General features: G+C 40.9%; 1 protein-coding gene across 3 annotated transcripts; it reads left to right on the top strand.

Annotated features, from left to right (window-relative positions):
• The first annotated feature begins 1,043 nt into the window (after window positions 1–1,043).
• On the top strand, window positions 1,044–23,210 carry LOC115780079 (copine-1-like). Of its 3 annotated transcripts, XR_004019958.1 has the most exons (17): window positions 1,044–1,121; window positions 1,764–1,883; window positions 1,975–2,154; window positions 3,079–3,153; window positions 3,238–3,309; window positions 4,349–4,432; window positions 5,096–5,185; window positions 5,269–5,367; window positions 5,450–5,536; window positions 12,556–12,615; window positions 12,883–13,016; window positions 13,123–13,177; window positions 13,409–13,463; window positions 16,929–17,062; window positions 17,148–17,384; window positions 19,424–19,611; window positions 20,488–23,210. XR_004019958.1 is itself a non-coding variant. In XM_030729045.1 (16 exons), exons 2-16 carry the CDS (start codon window positions 1,764–1,766, stop codon window positions 19,532–19,534), a joined length of 1,593 nt encoding a protein of 530 aa, XP_030584905.1. In that variant the 5' UTR covers window positions 1,044–1,121; the 3' UTR covers window positions 19,535–19,726. The 3 variants fall into 3 exon arrangements, 2 of the variants coding, with proteins under 2 accessions (XP_030584905.1, XP_030584906.1); XM_030729045.1 differs by lacking the exon at window positions 20,488–23,210 and having other exon boundaries at window positions 19,424–19,726; XM_030729046.1 differs by lacking the exons at window positions 1,044–1,121; window positions 20,488–23,210 and adding an exon at window positions 1,252–1,307 and having other exon boundaries at window positions 19,424–19,726.
• The last annotated feature ends 1 nt before the right edge of the window (window position 23,211 follows it).

Raw genomic sequence — 23,211 nt, 5'->3', positions numbered from 1 at the left:
CGGCAGGAAGTCTGGGTCTTCTGGGTCCTTTTCTCTCTGTCTCTGGGAGGCGTCGTTGCAGCTTCTCACCCTCATTGCCAAGTAGGCTTCATGACAAACACAGAATGCACAGACACTTTCACTCGCTCACTCACACACAAAAAAAAGCAAGATTGGGTGCTTGTTTCTATTTCCGTTTTGTGTTGCAGGGGCTGTTTGTTCCTTTTTTTTTTTTTTTTTTGCTTTGTTACAAACGCAGCAATTGGCAACCAATTATATGTGCTCTGCTTTGTCTTAAGACCCCCTTCCCATCCTTCTTTCACTTCTTTTTTGCCTGTTAGGTAAATTACATCATACCAATATCAGTAAAAAAAATAAAATAAAAGAAACAAAGAAACAAAGAGCATATAAAAGTATATAAAAACAAAAAAAGAAAACAAGAGGAGCCTTTTTAAAGATCCTATAGTCTTGGTTGCTTAAGCTGCTGGACAGGACTGGTTAAAAAAAAGCCCAAGTGGTAGGAGGTAGATGATGAAAAGGAGAGGACCCAGAACAGAACCCTGAGGAATACCAGAAGAGAATGGGGTGACACAAGATTTGGAGGTTTTAAGCAAAAACGTGAGTGCAACGAGAAAGATATGACTGGAACCAGGAAAGGGGATATCTGTGAAACCTATAGAAGCTAATCTATGAAGGAGGACGGAATGAGAAATAGTGTCAAAAGCTGCACTGAAATCGAGGAGGATGAGAATAAATACAGATTCTGCTGCCACCAGCAGATCATTGGTGATGTTAACCAGAGCTGTCTCGGTACTCTGTAGGGGACCAGACTGAAATTCTTCAAAGAGATTATATTCACAGAGGTAAGTGTAAAGCTGCTCAGCCACAGTTCATTCAAGAATTTTGGTTTACGGCGAATCTGCTAATATGGCGCTTTTATTCTGAAGGAGTACAGAGACATGGCAAGTTACCATACCGATCTCGCTCTGAAAATAAAGGGGGCGTCACTTTGTCCAATCAGGAGTCGAGTTTGCGACTGTCTGTCCAATCACAGAATAGTTCACCTGTCTAGCGCCCCAGTAAAGCTGTCGAGGGAAGAAAAACGGACTTACTTTTCGTCTCAGCTGTGCGAAGCTTTCGCTGTAAGTGTGTTGTGTATTTTACTAGAAAGGCTGAATATTTGGTCAGATACTGTTTAGTGCGCTCTGTAGTGTGTTTAACAGGGAAACAAGGTGTAGTTTCCTTTCGTGGATCGTGGGAGTGGTTGGCCACCGCCCTTGGGTTTGTTTCTGCGTTTAAAAGGGATTAATATATAACGGATCCAAAAGGTCATTGATAACGTTTATAATGATATAATTCTCTGTATATGTGTGTTGGTGCAGGAGTGTGTGAACTGTGTGTATTGGTTGTAATGGTTTAACTGGCTTTACAAAGTAAAATTCAATTGCAGGTGGTTACAAGTTACCAATTCATTTTTGAGACTCAGAAGATGCAAAGAGTATGATAGTGATTAGATATTATGTTTCTATCGATCTGTAGCAGATGAGTTGTGACCACTTTGGATAAGCTGAGACTTTGTGATTGTAGTGATTCAGTACTTCTGGATAAACTTTACTGTTGTTTGGAGTTATTTTTCTGATACAGGTTCCTGTAACTGCTTTAAACTCTCATGTTTCTGCTCTTGGACACGTTTCAAACTGACTGTTGAAGTTACTGCCAGCTGTTCTTATGCTGACCTTGATCTTCTAAAATATGCAGATTTTAATGTTTCTGTTCCCCTTCAGATGGCAGCCAAAGTGGAGCTGAGTGTCTCCTGTGCTAACCTGCTGGATAAAGATGTGGGATCAAAGTCTGATCCTCTGTGCGTGCTGCTGCAGAGCTCTGGAGGAGATAAATGGACTGAGGTAGTGTTGCAGTCACACTTCAGAATAGATCTTTGTTTTGCTTCAGATTTCATTTTAATGCAAGAAACCTTCTGATGTTTGTCTGTGTCAGCTGGGCCGCAGTGAGTGTTTGAAGAACACTTGCAACCCATCCTTCAGTCAGCGCCTCCGACTGGATTACCGCTTTGAGACGGTTCAGAATCTGAAGCTGGGTGTCTACGACATTGATAACTCCACCCCTGACCTTAAAGATGATGACTACCTGGGAGGGGTGGAGCTAACACTTGGACAGGTAAACACTAAACATGACCAGGTGTAACTTACAATGCAAATCCTGATTTATTAGGATCTATTTTGTTGTAGTTGACTCAGGTTCAGCTTTTCAGGATGAAGTCCTGCTTGTGTTTGTTTTTGTTTTTCTATCCTACTGTTTCAGCTTTGATTTTTAACTTCCAGTCTGTCACTTTCAGACAATTTTCCAGGTTTGGATTAGACCCAATATTAGACTAAAAGAAAAACTCAGTGAAGACCACCACTGAAAAATCTTACATTTCCTGTGAGCAAAACAAACAAACAAAAAAAACCAACCAAAATATCTAAATACCAAATTCCTAAACAAGCATGTGACAAACTTCTTTAAGTCTTATTGCAGTCCACCTTTTTACAGTTTTCCAGCAGAATGCTGAATTTTACTATAAAGTTACTGAAATAAGTAGATGCATTTTGTATATTAGTGAAACCTTAACTTGAGTGGAATTATAATTTCCTTTAATTAAAGCTTGTAAACGAGGGCTTTTGTCTGCAATGAGTCAGAAAATGGTTGAAATGCAGAAAATTATGAATATGACCAAGAAAGAAACAATTTGAGAATCTGAAATCAGAGAATGTTTAACAACTGCTGCAATTATTGAGCAGACTGGTTGCAAATTCAATCTCTTTGAACTGACAACAAGATTCAGTGATCAGCTGTTCCACTCTTAAATGTTTTGCAGTTTGGCTCCCTCTGGTGGTCACATTAAACCACGGCCCGTTATTTACTGTCTGTGCTCTCAGCTGATTGGCTGTTTTTAAGTCATATCCATGATGACAAGATTTTTTTTTTTTTTTTCACCACAGTCAGATGATCAGTCAGATGACACTAACGATGCTCTCCTAATTCAGGTGCAGGAGCTGTCTGTGATTAAGATGAAAACATTACCTCCACTGTGTGTTTTAGATAGTTTCCAGTAAAACTGTGACCAAACCTCTGCAGCTGAAGAAGGACAAACCTGCAGGAAAAGGAACCATTACTGTATGTACTGTATCACTGTACTGATAATAAAACTATATTGTGATGACTGACATCGAATAAATTAGTGTGTTTCTGTGTGTGTAGATCACAGCAGAGGAGATAAAAGACAACAGAACCATTACATTGGAGTTGGCGGCTAAAAATCTTGACAACAAGGTAAATTCTACTTCGTACTTTATTTCATTCTTAATTATTACACAGTGAGCATCTGAAGACCTTGAAAAAAGGTGACTGGACTTCTTTACCTTTTTTTTTTTTTGGAAGATATTTCACCTCTTATCCAAGAGGCTTCTTCAGTTCTCAAACCAAAAGCTGGAGACTCCCAGGTATTTAAACTATGGTGTGGATTTTCCACTTTGGAGGCTGTCATTGACCCACTATTAATCATGTCCCCTCAACCCCTACCCACACCGTACCTCAGGTGACCTCAATAGGTCACATGATAGGATGGGACAAGGTCTCAGTTGTTGACCCGAAACACTTTTCCACACCTTGGCTCATATGATAATGCACATGATCAACAGTGGGTCAATGACCACCTCTAAAGGGGACAACCTTTGATAAATAATATCGCATTTTTGGACACAGCAGCTTTTATCAGCATTAGAGGGAGACAGGAAATGGGGGAAAGATACAGCGGAAGACGCGTGCAAACTGGCGAAAGGCCGGGACTCGAGTCCATGCCGCCTGCACCACAACGCGACGTATGCATGTGGTTGCCTGCTCCACCACTGAACCACCTGGGCGCCCTCCAGTCGCCTTTTTTCAGGCTCTTTAGATTATCATGACCTCAATGACTGAGAACCTACAGACATATTACACCACTGAAGTTTGATCTTATGAACTGCTGCTCTGGATGGCTGCTGGCTGTCTTGGTACTCGTCCTTTATATCCTGTCTTCCCCTCACCTTTGTGCTAAAAGAATCACTTTGTTTAAGTGTACAAACTGAGGAAAGAACAGGTTTTGCATTTATTCAGAGGGCAGGCAGAAAGAATAGAGTTCTGTGTCTGAGCATGAATTTTAAAATTGTTATATCTTCAAATTTTGTTTAACTGTTCAAGTTTAAGCTTTTCTTAAACTTTAGCCTCAGGTAGAGTTGTTTTTAAGACAAAGAGTTCGGCCGTGTGTGGTGAATTCTCCTTTCGTGGATCTGGTTCACTGTCTGTGTCAGCATGTTGTCTTCTGTCTGTTCAGGATACGTTTGGGAAGTCTGATCCATTCCTGGAGCTTTTCGAAAAAGGAGCTGATGGAAAATGGCAGCTGGTTCACAGGACAGAGGTAAACACATATGTATACATCTCATTTCATGGGAGAGATGATGATGGTCCTTTTCAAAGTTCCCTAATCTTAGTTTAAAATATGTTTATGAATTAAAGGCCCCAAAAGATCTTTCTTTTTTTGCTGTGTTGGTGGGATCCTTCAGGAACACAGTGAACAGTTAAGGTTATTTCACAGGCAAGATTTTATGTATTTCACTTTTTCTTCCTGACTTAAAGTAGGCAGAATTCAGTTGGATAAAGTGATGTTAAAATCTTTTATGCACCATTTAGACAGCTTCTGTTATGTTATATTGTTGTAAACATATAAAAACAAATGCTAGACTGCTGTAAATGTTAGACTGCTGTAGAAGAAGGCAGACCTTCTGCTGGACATTATATTATTCTAAACTAGTCAGGAATACTGCTTGAATGCAGGCCTGAGGTGATCACAGGCAGCAGATCCTGATCTATACAAAGTGACACAACCCACACTTTCAGTATAGACAGGAGTTTAAAAGAGAAAATATCACTTTTGAGCTCTTTCTTGATGCTGAAACATGAAATGTGCTCAGTTTAAGCATCTAAAACTTTTAGCTTTAAGAGCACATTCAGAAAATGATAACCAAGATGAGGACGGTGTCTCTGTATTTTTTATTTTATTTTATTTATTTATTTTTTGTAGGTGGTGAAGGACAATCTGAATCCAACCTGGAAGAAGTTCACCGTTCCTCTGCAGACCTTTTGTGGCGGTGACCTTGAAAGACCTCTGAAGGTTGCACCAGTCAGAATCCACCTCAACTCATGACAGCCAATCAAATGTTCAACTGTTCCATTAAATCTGTTCCTCCCCTGCAGATGGATTGTTTTGATTATGACGACAATGGATCTCATGATCTGATTGGTTCTTTCAGCACTAAAGTCTCTGAGCTGAAGAAAGCTGCACATGGTTCACCGGTGAGTTAATTGATAATAACCTGTGTGACATATTTCAGTTTGCTGGTCAGAGGTCATTGAACTGTGCCGTGTTGTTCTTCAGGTACAATTTGACTGCATCAATCCTGAGAAACAGAAGAAGAAGAAGAGCTACAAGAACTCTGGAGTTGTCATTGTCAAGAGCTGCGAGGTAGAGACTATATGACACAGAGATCCCTTCTAGTTTACCTTTTAATTTAACTTTAACTTTATTTAAAAGGGAATTCCCTTTAGATTCAAATCTTTTTTCCAGTGAGAACATGGCCAAGGAAGCACAGTTACAATTATTAAACATCCATCCATCCTCTTCCGCTTATCCGCGTCTGGGTTGCAGGGGCAGCAGCCTAAGCAGAGAAACCTAAACGTCCCTCTCCCCAGCCACCTCCTCCAACTCATCCGGAGTGACTCCAAGGCCATTTGAGAGGTATAATCTCTCCAGCGTGTGCTGGGTCTGCCCCGGGGCCTCCTCCCAGTAGTACATTTCCAGAACACCTCACCCAAGAGGCATCCTAGTCAGATGCCCGAACCACCTCAAATGATTCCTTTTGATGTGGAGGATCAGCAGCTCTACTCTGAATCCTCTCTGGAATGGCCGCACTCCTCACCCTATCTCTAAGGAAGAGGCCAGCCACCCTTCAGAGGAAGCTCATTTCTGTCGCTTGTATTTTCGATCTCATTCTTTCTGTCACTACCCAAAGCTTGTGACCATAGCTGAGGGTAGGGACGTAGATTGACCAGTAAATCAACAGCTTTGCTTTCACACTCAGTTCCCTCTTCACCAGGACAGACTGGTGCAGTGTTCACATCACTGCAGATGCATGCCTAATCCATCTGTCAATCTCCTGCTCCCTTCTGCTCCCTTTTCCAATTATTGATGCTTCTATCTTAAAAATGATCAATCTGTCTTTATTAGTTGGCTATGTACCACAGGCCTTCAAGGTGGCTGTAATTAAACCTCTACTTAAAAAGCCATCACTTGACCCAGCTGTCTTAGCTAATTATAGGCCAATCTCCAACCTTCCTTTTCTCTCAAAGATTCTTGAAAGAGTAGTTGTAAAACAGCTAACTGATCATCTGCAGAGGAACGGTTTATTTGAAGAGTTTCAGTCAGTTTCAGAATTCATCACAGTACAGAAACTGCATCAGTGAAGGTTACAAATGATCTTCTTACAGCCTCTGACAGTGGACTCATCTCTGTTCTTGTCCTGTTGGACCTCAGTGCAGCTTTTGATACTGTTGACCATAACATTTTATTACAGAGATTAGAGCATACTATAGGTATTAAAGGTACTGCACTGCAGTGGTTTGAATCATATTTATCTAATAGATTCCAATTTGTTCATGTAAATGGGGAGTCTTCTTCAGACACTAAGGTTAATTATGGAGTTCCACAGGGTTCTGTGCTAGGACCAATTCTATTTACATTATACATGCTTCCCTTAGGCAGTATTATTAGAAAGCATTGCATCAATTTTCATTGTTATGCAGATGATACTCAGCTTTACCTATCAATGAAGCCAGATGATGCACATCAATTAATTAAACTGCAAGAATGTCTTAAAGATATTAAGGCCTGGATGACCTCTAATTTCCTGCTTCTAAATTCAGATAAAACTGAAATTCTTGTACTCGGCCCCACAAATCTTAGAAACATGGTGTCTAACCAGATACTTACTCTGGATGGCATTACTTTGGCCTCCAGTAACACTGTGAGAAATCTTGGAGTCATTTTTGACCAGGATATGTCCTTCAATGCACATATTAAACAAATATGTAGGACCGCTTTTTGCATTTGCGCAATATTTCTAAAATTAGAAACATCCTTTCTCAGAGTGATGCTGAAAAGCTAATCCATACATTTATTACTTCTAGGGTGGACTACTGTAATTCGTTATTATCAGGCTGTCCTAAAAGCTCCCTGAAAAGTCTTCAGCTGATCCAAAATGCTGCAGCTAGAGTACTGACAGGGACTAGAAAGAGAGAGCAGATTTCTCCCATATTGGCTTCTCTTCATTGGCTCCCTGTTAAATCTAGAATAGAATTTAAAATCCTTCTCCTCACATACAAGGTCTTGAATAATCAGGCCCCATCTTATCTCAAAGACCTCATAGTCCCACATCACCCCAACAGAGCATTTCGCTCTCAGACTGCTGGCTTACTTGTGGTTCCTAGGATACTTAAGAGTAGAATGGGAGGCAGAGCCTTCAGCTTTCAGGCCCCTCTTCTGTGGAACCAGCTTCCAGCTTGGATTCGGGAGACAGACACCCTCTCTATTTTTAAGATTAGGCTTAAAACTTTCCTTTTTGATCAAGCTTATAGTTAGGGCTGGATCAGGTGACCCTGAACCACCCCTTAGTTATGCTGCTATAGGCCTAGGCTGCTGGGGGGGTTCCCACAATACACTGTTTCTTTTCATTCACCTTATTTACTTTGTTTATACTCCGCTTTGCATTTAATCATTAATTGATATTAATCTCTGGCTCTCTTCCACAGCATGTCCCCCTTCTTAAACATGGAGACCACCACCCTAGTCTGCCAATCCAGTGGCCAAGATAACCTTACAATACACTGTGTGCAGAATTATTAGGCAAATGAGTATTTTGACCACATCATCCTTTTTATACATGTTGTCCTACTCCAAGCTCTATAGGCTTGAAAGCCAACTACCAATTAAGTAAATCAGGTGACGTGCGTCTCTGTAATGAGGAGGGGTGTGGTCTAATGACATCAACACCCTATATAAGGTGTGCTAAATTATTAGGCAACTTCCTTTCCTGATTAGGCAACTTCCTCTTCTGACCCAAAATGGGTCAGAAGAGGAAGTTGCCTTTTGGCTTCATCAGGTGGTGGCCTCCAGCTCGCAGAAGAGAGATTTGACGGACTCTGAAAAGTCAAAAATTGTGAGATGTCTTGCAGAGGGATGCAGCAGTCTTGAAATTGCCAAACTTTTGAAGCGTGATCACCAAACAATCAAGCGTTTCATGGCAAATAGCCAACAGGGTCGCAAGAAGCGTGTTGAAAAAAAAATAACTGCCCATGAATGGAGGAAAATCAAGCGTGAAGCTGCCAAGATGCCATTAGCCACCAGTTTGACCATATTTCAGAGCTGCAACGTTACTGGAGTATCAAAAAGCACAAGGTGTGCAATACTCAGGGACATGGCCAAGGTAAGGAAGGCTGAAAAACGATCACCTTTGAACAAGAAACATAAGATAAAAAGACTGGGCCAAGAAATACCTTAAGACTGATTTTTCTAAGGTTTTATGGACTGATGAAATGAGAGTGACTCTTGATGGGCCAGATGGATGGGCCTGAGGCTGGATCAGTAAAGGGCAGAGAGCTCCACTCTGACTCAGACGCCAGCAAGGTAGAGGTGGGGTACTGGTATGGGCTGGTATCATCAAAGATGAACTTGTGGGGCCTTTTCGGGTTGAGGATGGAGTGAAGCTCAACTCCCAGACCTACTGCCAGTTCCTGGAAGAGACCTTCTTCAAGCAGTGGTACAGGAAGAAGTCCTGTAAAAAACATGATTTTCATGCAGGACAATGCTCCATCACATGCATCCAAATACTCCACAGCCAGTAAAGGTCTAAAAGAAGAAAAAATAATGACATGGCCCCCTTGTTCACCTGATCTGAACCCCATAGAGAACCTGTGGTCCCTCATAAAATGTGAGATCTACAGGGAGGGAAAACAGTACCCCTCTCTGAACAGTGTCTGGGAGGCTGTGGTGGCTGCTGCACGCAATGTTGATCGCAAACAGATCAAGCAACTGACAGAATCTATGGATGGAAGGCTTTTGAGTGTCATCGTAAAGAAAGGTGGCTATATTGGTCACTGATTGGTTTTTGTTTTTGTTTTTGAATGTCTGAAATGTTTATTTCTAAATTTTCTGTTGTTATATTGGTTTACCTGGTGAAAATAAACAAGTGAGATGGGTACATATTTGGTTTTTATTCAGTTGCCTAATGATTCTGCACAGTAATAGTTACCTGCACAAACAGATATCCTCCTAAGATAGCCAAATCTAAAAAACCCCACTCCAACTTCCAAGAATATTAAGCTTTGAGATTTACGAGTCTTTTGGGTTGATTGAGAACATAGTTGTTGTTCAATAATAAAAAGACTCCTATCAAATACTACTTGCCTAATAATTCTGCACACAGTGTATTCAGAGCCTCAGGAATTCAGGGTGAATCTCATCCACCCCAGGGGCCCTGACACTAAGGAGTTGTTTAACCACCTCTGTGACCTCATCCTCAGTGATGGGCAAGTCATCCCAATTGTCCCCAGACTCTGCTTCCTCTAGAGAAGGCATGTCAGTGGGATTCAGGATGTCCTTGAAGTATTTGTTCCACCGCCCGACTATAGCCTCAGTTGAAGTCAGCAGCATTCCACTCGCATTATAAACCGTGTGAGTAGAGCACTGCTTTTCTCTCTTAAGTTGCCTGGCGGTTTGCCAGGATTGCTTCAATACCATCTGAAAGTCTTTTTCCATGGCCTCATCGAACCCCTCCCACACCTGAGCCACGTTCTGCTTGGCCTGCTAGTACCCATCAGCTGCCTCCAGAATCCCACAGTTCAACTAAGCCCAATAGGACTCCTTCTTCAGCTTGATGGCTCCCTTCATCTATGGAGACCACCATCTGGTTCGGGGATTACCACCACAAGAGGCACCAACCATCTTGCAGCTCTGAGTAGCAGCCTCAACAATGGAGGTGTGGAACATGGTCCATTTGAACTCATTGTCCTCAGTCTCCTTTGGAATGCTGCCAAAGTTTTGTCAGAGGTGGGAGAAGATCTCGTGGACTGGGACCTCTGCCAGGTTTTCCCAGTGCACCCTCACAATACATTTAGGCATGCTGGGTCTGTCCAGCATACTCCCCAGCCACCTGATCCAGCTCACCGCCAGGTGGTGATCAGTTGACAGATCAGCACCTCTATTCTCCACGGCCACAGATCTGACGACACAATTAAAAAATGGATCATTGACCTGCGACCTAGGTTGTCCTGGTGCCACGCACCCTTATGGACATCGTTACGTTCAAACATGGTGTTCATTATGGACAAATTGTGGTTTGCACAGAAGTCCAATAACAAAACACCAGTCAGGTTCAGATTGGGCAGACCGTTCCTCCCAATCACGCCCCTCCAGGTCTCACTGTCATTGCCCACATGAGCGTTGAAGTCTCCCAGCAGGACGATGGAGTCACTGGATGGAGCACCCTCGAGCACCCTGCCCAGTGACTCCAAGAAGGGTGCGTACTCTGAACCGTCATTTGGTGCATAAGTGCAAACAACAGTCAAGACACATTCCCCAGCTCAAAGGCACAGGGAAGCAACCCTCTTGTCTACTGGTGAAAACTCCAATGTACAGACAGCAAGCCGAAGGGATACAAGAATACCCACCCCAGCTTGCCACCTCTTACTGAGGGCAACTCCAGACTGGACAGAGTCCAGCCCTTCTCCAGGAGACTGGTTGCAGAGCCCAGGCCATGCATTGCGGTGAGCCCAACTATATCTAGCCAGTATCTCTCAACATAACACACTAGCTCAGGCTCCTTCCCCACAAAAGAGGTGACATTCCATGTCCCGACAGCCAGGGGTCAGTCTGCCAGGGGCTCTGCCCTTGGCCACCGCTCAACATACATTACATTGTCTCCTCTTCCCAGCCACCAGACGCTCTCCCTCAAGCTCCCTCCCCAGGCCTGGCTTCAGGGTGGGGGCCTGGTAACCCTAACCCGGGCAGGGTAAACGGTTCCCTTGCTGTGTTTTCCATAGGGGTCGTTGGAATAGCTCTGTCTGGCCCCTCACTCATGACCAATTTGCCATGGGAGACTCTACCAGAGGGCAAAGCACCTGGACAACATGGCTCCTGGGATCACTGCGGGACACAAACCCCTCTACCATGATATAATGATTCTCGCAATTAAAATGATAAACTCAAATGTCACAAAAACAGATGTGACAGAAATAAGCAAATGAGAAGGTAATACAGATAAAGCTCAGCTGCAGAAAAGCAGTTTGACTTTTACTTTTTAAACTATAATGCGAGCCAGGTGGTGGAAGGCTTCAAACTTTGTGGCCTCAGAGTCTCATCTCTGCTCTTTGTGGATGATGCAGTCCTTTTGGCTTCATCAGGTGGTGGCCTCCAGCTCACAGTGGAATGGTTCGCAGCCGAGCGTGAAGCGGCTGGCATGAGAATTAGCACCTCTAAGTTTGAGGCCATGGTCCTCAGCCAGAAAAGGGTGGAGCGCCCACTCTGGCAAAGGGATGAGTTCCTGCTCCAGGTGGAGGAGTTCAAGTATCTCGGGGTCTTGTTCATGAGTGACGGGAGAAGGGAGTGGGAGACAGATCGGGGCTGCGTCTGCAGTGATGCGGATGCTACACCGGGCTGTCGTGGTGAAGAGGGAGCTGAGTGTAAAAGCGAAGCTGTCGATTTACCGGTCGATCTACGTTCCTACCCTCACCTACGATCATGAGCTTTGAGTAGTGACCAAAAAAATAAGATTGCGAATACAAGCGGCAGAAATGAGTTTCCTCAGAAGGGTGGCTGGCCTCTCTCTTAGAGATAGGGTGAGGAGTGCATCCATTCGACAGGGGCTCAGAGCCACTTCTCCTTCACATCGAGAGGAGCCAGTTGAGGTGGCTTGGGCATCTGACTAGGATGCCTCCTGGGCGCCTCTTGGGTGAGGTGTTCCCAGGCATGTCCCACCAGGAGGAGGCCCTGGGTTACACCCAGGACACGCTGGAGTGATTATATCTCTCAGCTGGCCTGGGAATGCCTTGGGGTCCCTCTGGATGAGCTGGTGGAGGTGGCTGGAGAGAAGGAAACCTGGGCTTCTCTGCTTAGGCTGCTGGCCCCCCCACAACCCGGTCCTGGATAAGCAGAAGAGAATGGATGGATGGCACTCTAAAGCTGCCAGACAGACTCTGAAGTGATTCCTCCTCTCTTAAACTGAAGTTCTGATTTGAGTTTTATGGAAGCTTTGATACCTGAAGACACAGCTTAGGGCAGAAAAAATACATTACTGTTTATTTTATTGTTTAAAAAATAACAAAACTCAAAAGGAAATCAATTCCTCGAGACTTTTGTGAGGCATTGAAATATGAGGCTTTATTTTCCAGCTGAGCTGTGTTTGAAACATGTTTGATTCTGTTTGTGTGCAGCTGACCAGTCAGTACACCTTCCTGGACTATGTGATGGGCGGCTGCCAGATCAACTTCACTGTATGTAAACATCAGCTCACATGCACACATTTTAAATGGTTTATTTTGCCTAAGCAGCCTCATTCAAGTACACAGGATTCAAACAGGTTTTGTTTACAGGATGATGTGTTGTTCTATGTAACTATTAACTGGGACACATCCAAACTTTTCAGCTACTAATCGTCACCTCTTAACTAACTGATCAGTTCAAAAGAAGATGATAAACTTGATGAAAGCAACATGTAAAGAATAATAAATGTCTCTTTTAATTTGATATGAACACTTTAGGTTGGGATCGACTTCACTAGCTCTAATGGTGATCCTCACACACCCACCTCTCTCCACTATATGAGTCCAGATGGGCTGAACCAGTACCTGTCTGCTCTGTGGTCTGTGGGTCATGTGGTCCAGAACTATGACACGTCAGTGCACACTCAAACACAGACTTCACCCAAACAACTACACACCTCCAACCTGAACCTTAAACTCTAAACTCTACAGTTACAGATTATTTTGTTTCCCTTTCAGTGATAAACTCTTCCCAGCATTCGGTTTTGGAGCCAAACTGCCTCCAGACTACCAGGTCAGCTCTCTAACCGACCAATCACAGCACTGCTTTCTGTAGTTTGTTTGTTTCTGAAGTGAGATATAATTTTTTTTTTTTTTTTTTTTTTTTTTTTTAAGTGAGATATATTAGTGAGATATAATTTTAATCCCAGAGGTGTAATATTATTTTGGAATTTTCTGATTTGATTTCATTGATCTAAATCAGTGCTGTCGGGATTATTGATCTTTCTTGCTTTTGATCCTTCAGGTGGAATACCACCAGTTTGCCCTCAATTTCAACCCATCTAACCCTTACTGTCAAGGTACACACACACACAAAAATGTTTTAATTACAACTATCAGTACTCTCTGCGGGTAACAGGTTATGTAAGCAACAATGTTAGACTGTTAATGTGTAGCATTTTACTGTAGACTGTATATAAAGATGAAAAAAGAGCAATTGTGCACATATCCAAACTTTTCTAGAGGCTAGATTTATTCCTACTTAATCCTACATAGCAAAACAGTACTTTTATAGAAATTGTACAAATATACCTTCCCTTTTTGGGATGGACACAGCCAACATGGCGCGACCTATTGGTTTTTGAACCCTGCACATTAGTGATTTGGCTTTTTTTTATATATATATATATACATATATATATATATATATATATATATATGTATACACACATATATATATATATATGTATATATGTATACACATATATATATATATGTATATATATATATATGTATATATATATATGTATATATATATATATATATATATATATATATATATATATATATATATATATATATATATATATATATATATATATATATATATATATATATATGTGTATATATATATATATATATATCTATATATATATATATATATATATATATATATATATATATATAGTCACACACACACATTTTTTTTGGAGCCAGAAGTGTATATAAAATCACCTCAAAGTAGGTGATTTCAGATTATGCCATTTTTAAAAAGCTCCAAACTGCACCAGTGCCACAAATATGGCCCAGAAGTCCAGTCCAGTGACTTCGGTTTGCTGAGGTGAAACCTGTAGCTACAGCTGCCTGTATCACATTGGGACATCTGTAAATCTAAACGGCCACACCTCTAACTTCAAGCCACAGCATAATCCAAAAAGGTTAGTTATTAAAAAAACAAAACAAACAACAACAAAAAAACTGCAGTTGTTAGAAAGTGGGATAGTGGCTATAGAGACCCAAACCATCTTCCCACCTGATATAAAGCAAGAGGATATTGTCGTCGTTGTGTCTGTCTGGGCGTCTATTCATAAGGTTTTACCTATCTGGTAGAGTATGTGTTCTTTACTCTTCAAAGATGTGCAACACGATATTCGTATTCCTGGATGTTTAATACCCTTTTTGTACACTTTGGCTGTATTTACCTGAAGTGGCCCGTGAACAACATGGAGGATTTCAGGCTTCTAATGCTATGATAATATATGACAATGATATGGAGCCTTTTTCTCATATCTGATTGGCTTAGCCTAATAATGTGATCATATTGTGCTGTGTGATTGGCTATACCTACTTGACCATTATGACTCAAATGGAGAAAGTGGGGATTCCCCATATTTAGCAACTGACCTGTCACTGAACAGCTGACAGCAACTGATATTGAGAAACTGGGGAATCCCAGATTTCTAGTTTCTATAGTAACATCAGTTCTAGGCTGCAGCCTTATTGATTAGACTGCGATGCCAACTTCTGATTGGCTGAGCATTGTCTAACATGTTGGTCAGGTATGACTCATGGCCATAAATAGTTCAGACTATGACTCATCAGAGAGCAATATTAAAGTCATACCTACTCCTCAGCAGGGTTATAATAGTTTTGGATTTTACATTATAGTTTAGTTTTAGTTAGTTTTTACTTTTTTTTCTCTAATTCAGTTAGTTTTAATTAGTTTTCAGAGTGGTTTTGCTCGTTTTTATTAGTTTTTATTTTTGGTTTCATGCTTAGTTTTAGTTAGTTTCAGTTAGTTTCAGTATTAGTTTTAGTATTTTCATACCTGATCAGGTGCAAGATTCAAGGCGCAAAAGTGACTATTGTGTAATGAAAACTTGACAAAAGATACCGTTTAAAGAAATATATTCAACAACGAGCTGTTCAATTTGTGTAATATTAAGGACACACATGAACATCAACAGGGAGAAACAAAGAAAAACATGAATTCCCAAACTCAATAAATTCTACAATAAACTCCACAATAAACTTCAGCATCAGTGCAGCAGATTAATAACGCCTACATGTGGTGTTAAACAAAAACAAACTCTTTGAAGGAGTCAAAGCTCAAATCCAGCTGCATCCTGATGTTCTCACCACCTGAAGCTGCTTCTGTTTTGGAGCTAGCTTGTTAGATGCTCGCTAATTAAACCTGCAGGGTCTTTGCGGCCTCTGTACACAACCTACAGAAGTTGCCGACCTCATGTCCGCATTTATGCTTGTGTAGCTGGATTGTGTGTGTTATTACCTTGTGGTCGTGTGCAGGTGTTTGTACTCAAAGAACCTCCATACGGGACTCTGCCGCTTTCTCGGCAGACCGCAGCAATTACTTTGCGGACCAGCGCGGTGAGCGCACGCACATGCGCACTCACACAGTTGTCCTGTGGCGCTCCCAGCTTAAACTCCGAGAGCGGAAACAATGATTTCATATCAATCCACAAGGCTTAAAATGAAAGTCAGTTTATCGATAATTTCAGTTAGTTTTAGTTAGTTTTGTAAACTCACAATTCAGTTTTAATTAGTTATCGTTTTTTCCTTTTAATTATAGTTTTTATTTATTTCAGTTTTCGTTATTTCGTTCGTTTTCGTTAACTATAATAACCCTGCTCCTCAGCAATATTGCTCAACTGTAAACAACATGGTTACATTATGTTTGTACGCCATTGCCTTATGATTATAGTGATGTTATACATAATGCATTGATATTAGCAGAGTATGTAGTATGGGTGCATTATGTAGTCATATTCCTGTACACACAAGTATAATATAATGCAAATATCTCGTAAGTATGTGTTATGTCCAACTTATTATTATAGAATATATGAATAGAAAGACGTGTGTGTGTGTATATATACATAATGTCTTTCTCTAATTTGTTTACCATGGAAATTTTTTTTTTGTCTGTTCTAGGATGTGGTTACCAAAATGTCTGTAGGAATATTAAACATAATCACAGAATATCAATCTCTTACAGCTTGCTTAAAAAATGTTTTGATTGAATGAGTTTTGTTAATATTGAAAACATAATTTTGCTGTAATGTGTATTTTATTTTTACTAACCCAAGGATGACTAAAAGTATTTGAATAAAAGTTTAGGGCAAGACCTCCAAATTAAGGCAAAAATAGTTCTGCAGAATTTGTCGGCTGAAGGAATTTCTGTTATGAAATGGGACTGTAATATTATCCAGATTTGTATATTTTTATTGATGGTGGGAGGATGTTCTTGTGGGTGATGAGTCTTGTGTGTTTCAAGCTGTAAACAAGCTTTTTAATGCTGTAAATTGGGGGTATTTTAACATGTTTGTACGGGGATTGCTCATACATTACATCATACTGGCTCTTCTCAGGTTTCTGTTTTAATGCAAGAAATTCTGGTTAACCTGGGCAGGTCAAATTCTCACATTCAGCCTGTTTTTTTTTTCTGTCTTCCTGTCTGCCTGAATTGTTTTAACAATAAAAAAAATTTCACTTTTGTTACTTTGTTTTTCTGCTGTCACTTTCAGGCATCCAGGGGATTGTTGACGCCTACAGGGCTGTTTTGCCTAAGCTCAAACTCTCTGAACCCACAAACCTGTCCCCCATCATCAACCATGTAGCTTCCACTGCTGCCAGTGCTGCACAGACCAATGCTGCCACTGTGAGTGAACTCATAGAAACTTGCAAAAGAAAATTAACCTGAAAGACACAGTCTGACTTTGACTTTTATCTGTTTGTCTCTGCAGCAATACTGTGTCCTCCTCATCCTCACTGATGGCGAGATCACTGACTTTGACCAGACCAGGGACGCCATCGTTCAGGCGTCACGGCTTCCCATGTCAATCATTATTGTTGGGGTGGGACCGGCCAACTTCAAGGCCATGGAGCTTCTGGACGGAGATAATGGTGTGCTGAAGTCAACAGCGGGAGAGGCCGTTGCCAGAGACATTGTCCAGTTTGTACCATACAAACAGTTCAAAGATGTAAGTGTGTGTGTGAGACATGTGAGAAGGTGTGTGTTTTTGCACTAAAACACTGCAGTCACTGTGCCTAAATAGGCAAATATGAACTTAACAGACTAATACTGGGTTCTTCCTTCAAAGTAATCAAAGAGCGTTGATGCAAAGGTAATATGTTGCCATTTTACGCCTTTCCAACAGACAGACCAACTTTGGGCATCCAGTTTTTCTTTTTTTTTTTCTTTTTTAAAATATTCTGAAGGCTGAACCTTCCCTCTATTGCCACACTGCAATTACCAGTTTTATAGTTGAAGGAATATTTCTTCCACAGGTGTGATAAGTCTTTAGTATTTTCCAATCCTGCAACCACTGCCTCCACTGCAGTATGTGCCATAAGGTTATCGTTAACGAAAACTGGAATTGAAAAAACATTTTCATTAACTGAAATAAATAAAAATGATAATTAAATTAAAAAAATGATAACTGAAACTGTATTGTGGGTTTACAAAACTAACTAAAACAAACTGAAATTATAGATAAAATGACCTTTGCTCTGTTTGTCAGTTTATTTAAAGGCCTTGTGGATTAAAATGAAAAATTTTTTTCCACTCTAGTAGTTTTAGCTGGGAGCACCATCCAACACCTCACTGGCCCTTTTTCCACCGGCTGGATGCAGGTGTCAGTATTTGAACCATTTAGCGGTTTTTCCACCGTGAACTTACTCGGCCGAAAAAAACGGGTTCAGCTCCGGCTGGTCTTGAACTTCGAAGAACGTGTGACAAAAGCAGCAGAAGGGCGTGACTGTCGTCTCAACATAAAGTTTTTAACCACTATCTCACTGCATGGTGTGTATTACATGAGAAAAGCAATGCGATTTTCATGGCTGTGAATTAGGTTGGGCCCTAAGGCTGAACTTGTTGCTTTGTATCAGTTCCCATCCCAGATAAAAGGACACAAAGTGCATTCTTGTCGTCTTGCTCGTAATCACTGTCTGTGTTTACCTCTGTGCTGCACACAGATGCTGCAGTAGTTGGTGTGGACTGTAAAATATGTTGGCAGCACAAGAAAGGGGAGCGTGTTCTCCCACGTTTGTGCCCTTCGGCTTCTGTGTCCAGACGAGGACCCGCCCACACTCATCAGTTCACAAGGCGCCATGGAAACGCAGGCTCGTTCGTAAGCGTTTCGCCGGTTCATTGAAACCGACACCAGCACTGGCAGGAGCACCGGCACCTCGGTGGCGGAAACGTAACAGTGTGTGCGTCTGCTCACAACAAAGAATTGTGATTCTAAAGATATTCGAGCTTCATATTTAACCCTTAGAGCAGTGCCCCCCCCCCCCCCCCCCCCCCCCATTGCGCCGGCCTGTGAAATTTTCCTGGCTAGAAGCCTGTCTTCACGCTCATCAAACTACAAGAGAAAGTGATGGAGTTCCTTGAAAATTTGATTTAAAAAAAAAACATAAACAATACAGGCTGTTATAAATTGCTAATACTACCCAGTAATATGTAAAGTGCTTATGTCAGTTAGTGACCCACCTGCCTGGGACACAAACTTCAATACAAGAGCAGTAAATTTAGTTCAGTGTAATGAATAATATCACAAACTAACCACCTCCTATTAACAGTTTGAATTCACTTTTTTATCTAAATATCTAACTATGCATAGTTGTAGTACCTTTGTGGCCCACCAGGTGGCCGCGGCCCACGCTTTGGGAACCACTGCTTTAGAGTACCGCTGTTAACACCAGAAAGTGAAGAATTAGACACCGTAAAGAAGCCAGATTTTCAAACTTTCTGTGTAACCGTTAAAAACTGTAACCATAATACATAAAATCTAAAAATGTGTGTATGGGAAATGATGGCACAGAGATTGTGATTTTTTTTTAATTAATTAATTTTTTTGTGCTTGGCAGCTTTTATTTACCATTATACAGCATTGATTTTAAAGAGTAATGCTGTATTAGCACTTGTTGAGGGACTGGTGGTGAAAGGGTTTTAAGACAGACTTGAAGGAAAACCGACAGCAACATTTTTCTCTTTCTTTCTTTTTCTTTTCCTCCCCAGTCTCCCCAGACGGCTCTGGCTCAGGCTGTCCTCGCTGAGGTTCCCAACCAGCTGGTCTCCTATTTTAAAGTGAAAGGCCTGGACCCACCAAAAGCTGCTTCCAAAAAATAAACCCACCCTCATGCCATTCCAGCCCACCATCACATTCTTCCTCGACCTCCCACCACCAATGTTGACAGCTCGTCAAGGACCACCCTGATCATCAAATCAGCTAAGATGCACAGGAATGAAGGCCAAACACAAACTACAGAGAATGGGAAGGACAAGAGGAACAACATTGTCATCCCATATGTGTCAGGCTTGTCAGAGAAACTCAGAAGAATTTTCTCCAAGCATGACATCTCAGTATACTTCAAACCAAGTCACACCCTAAGACAAAAACTGGTTCATCCCAAGGACAAACCCGCCAAACACAAGATCAGCGATGTAGTGTATGCTGTTCAGTGCAGTGAAGAGTGCTCGGACCTCTACATTGGTGAAACCAAACAGCCTCTTCACAAACGAATGGCACAACATAGAAGAGCCACCTCGACAGGACAAGATTCAGCTGTACATCTGCATCTGAAGGAAAAAGGGCACTCTTTTGAGGATGCCAATGTTCACATTTTGGACAGGGAAAACAGATGGTTTGAAAGAGGAGTGAAAGAAGCCATCTATGTCCACTGTGAACAACCATCATTGAACAGAGGAGGTGGATTACGTCACCAACTTTCCCCCGCTTACAGTGCTGTCCTGAGCTCCCTTCCCAGACGTCTCAACCCCCATTCACACCTTTGTTCCAGTGACCTCAATAGGCCACAGGAAACAATGGAGCGGAGTCCTAAATTGGTTTCAACTGAAACCACTGATTAAATATGACCCACGCCCCCTTCACACCTGGGCACATGTGTTCAAGCACATGATCAATAGAGGGTCATAACCACCTCCAGGGGACTACGCCCACAGGGGTTTAAATACCTGGGTCTCTCCACCATTTGGTTGAGAACTGAAGAAGCCTTTCGGATGAGAGGTGAAACGTCTTCAAGAAACAAAAAGAAGTCCAGTCGCCTTTTTCAAGCTCCAGAGACCACCCTGATGTGTTAGCCAATCACAGAACAGCACTTAGCTGTTAGCCAATCAGGATGCCATGGGCAAACATCATGTTTTTTTTTTTTTCTCAAAATGTATTAATCTCTTTGTTTCCTGATTTTTTTTTTCCTCTTCTATTGGTGGAATGATAAATCTATACTCTATATTAGATGATTATTCCTTCTGCTGCTTCCACAGTAACTATGCAGATCACATGTTTGCTAGCATATGTTTAGAAATGAGAGCCACACACAGATGAAAAAGCATTTTTAAAAATTTTTGCTGCACATGTATTATAAAAGAAGAGTGACTGACAGCGGAGATGTGAGCTTTCTAAAAACTGTACAGATTTTTGGGTTTTCCCATTCATTTAAATACAGTTTTATCACAGCAGCCCCTAGTGAACATGAGAGGTACTGCAGCTACTGGTTCCTCTGCTTTTGTGTGGCGCAGATTCGCTTTTTTTGATTGGGTGCCAATACTTTGCTATTTACTTTTGGGCTAAATGCTGGAAAACTGTATTATGAATGATATATAGTATAGCCACACCTACAGCCTTACTATAAAATTTACAGCCTTAATTTAGCTTTTATTATGCTGCTCAGCGACTGCAGCCTGAATGTTTCTTGATTTCTTTTAACTGCCTGTTTTCTTAATGTTTCCATTTTCGATCACAGTGCAGAACACACCAGTTCTGCTCATTATGTTAGTATCGACATTGGACGTTATCGAAAATATGTCAGTTTTATAATGAAGCAATCTATCAAACAAATCTATAAATGGAGTTAAAGTTTACAGAGCATCAAGAGTAAAGTGCCCTTTTGAGTAAACGTGACACTTTTCAGATTTGAATGCTTTGTTAATCATTAATGGAGAGGAAACATCAGGTGAAAAAGTAAGTGCTTAATAATTAGACTGAGCTTTTATTCAATTGGGATGATCATGGTTTGTATTGGCACACACAAAAGTGAAGTCGTAAAATAGACAGATATTGACATGGTTCCTCCAGCCTGGGATGAGCTGGACGCACAAACAGTGTTAAAATGTGCCAATTTATGCTTACAGCAAAGCCACGTTTGAGTTTGTTACATTTAATTTTGTTACAAAATGCACTGCAGCCACAGGTTCAACTGTAACCACTTAAAAAGAATTAAAATTCTTTGTTTTTCTGCCTTTTAAAAAACAAAACAAATTAAATAGAGAAACTGCAGGAGAGGTCAGAGAGATATGAAGAGCTCACAGTCAGCCAAGTAAAAGCCTGAAAGATGGGCTTCAGATCTCCAGGAAACTAATCTCAAAAAAATAAAATAAAAGTTAGAGAATGTGATCAAACATGACGTTTATGCATCTTTAGTTGAGAAAGTGTTTGAGTGTGAATGTGTAAATCCACCTCCTGGGCCCTTTTTCAGGAAGCAGGTTCACTAAACTCTGAGTTAAAAAACATACTGAGTTGGTAAGTAAAAGCTTTGCAATTTAAGCATTACTTTAGTAAGTGTAAAAAAAGTATAAAAGTATTATTAGCAAAAGGTATGCCCACATTGAATAAGAGTAAGACAGGGTCAAAAGTTTTTAAGACACAGTTGCAGACCAGTCTATGCCAAAAATGCCATTTGGTCCCAGTCCAGCCCTGTTCAACATCGCCAATTTGCCTGCGTGTCTTCCCCTGTATCTTTCCCCTATTTCCTGTCTCTCTCCACTGCTAACAAAAGCCACTGTGGCCAAAAACACAAAAAAAAAAAAAACTTAGATTCCTCTTTCAACTCTATTTCCACATACTTTGAGCTACAGACACCATTCAAACTTTAAAATGAAGTCAAGACATTGAACTATGAATCTATTCAACATCCTTTATGGTTTTTCTTCAGCTCCAGTTTAAAATTCAGGCTGTTTTTCTCCCCTTTTCTCCCCCATTCTTTTTTTTTTTTTTTGACAATTTCAGCTGTTTTGCATTTCATGGTCTGGTTAAGCTCTTTCAGCAAATCAAGTTTCAGTTATTTTAAACATATCTAGGCATTTTGCTCAAATCTTCTTTCTGCATACTTTGTGCTACAGAAACCATTCTGGTATAATAATGTTCAGCTTATTCTGGAAAATTATGCTATTACTTTTCTTTTATGTAACGGTTATGAATTTTTAAAATATCACACTTTTTATGAATTTTTGGGGCCTTTGAAATCAATGGAGAAAGCTGCAAATCATTTTCAAACCCACCCTACTTTGAGATCTAACTACTTCAGCATAGTTTGAGCTAGAGAAAAAAAAAATCTAACTTTTCAACTATTCAGGTATTACTCTACCTTTTATGTTTTTTCAGTTCGATTTCATTTTGATGGATTTAATCCCTACGTTTTGCAGTTTGCTTTTATTTAAACAGCTATTTCAGAAAAACATTGTGGGAACAGTGTAATTTATGCTGTCAGTGTGATTCAACAATACTCCTCAGGTTAATTTTTATTTTATTTTGGGCTTTTACTGTTTCTCTGCTCCACCTAACTTGATTTCATTTTCATGCTTACTTGTGATGAGCTTCGTAACGCCTGTCATAACTCAAGAATGGACTGAAAACCATGGAAAATCAAAATTTGATAATTAAAGCAATGTTTTGCAAAACAAGTACATCTGTATCAGTCAACTGACATCAAAGTGGGGTAATGAGTTTGCTTTTCACATTCGTTCCATCGTTTTAGTCTGGCACTGAAATTTCCGAGCACCCCTGAACT

The sequence above is a fragment of the Archocentrus centrarchus genome, chromosome 5, assembly GCF_007364275.1.
Source record: "Archocentrus centrarchus isolate MPI-CPG fArcCen1 chromosome 5, fArcCen1, whole genome shotgun sequence".
Taxonomy (NCBI): Eukaryota; Metazoa; Chordata; class Actinopteri; order Cichliformes; family Cichlidae; genus Archocentrus; species Archocentrus centrarchus.
The sequence above is the reverse complement of the archived record's forward strand: the minus strand, read 5'-3'. Positions and strand labels throughout refer to the sequence as shown.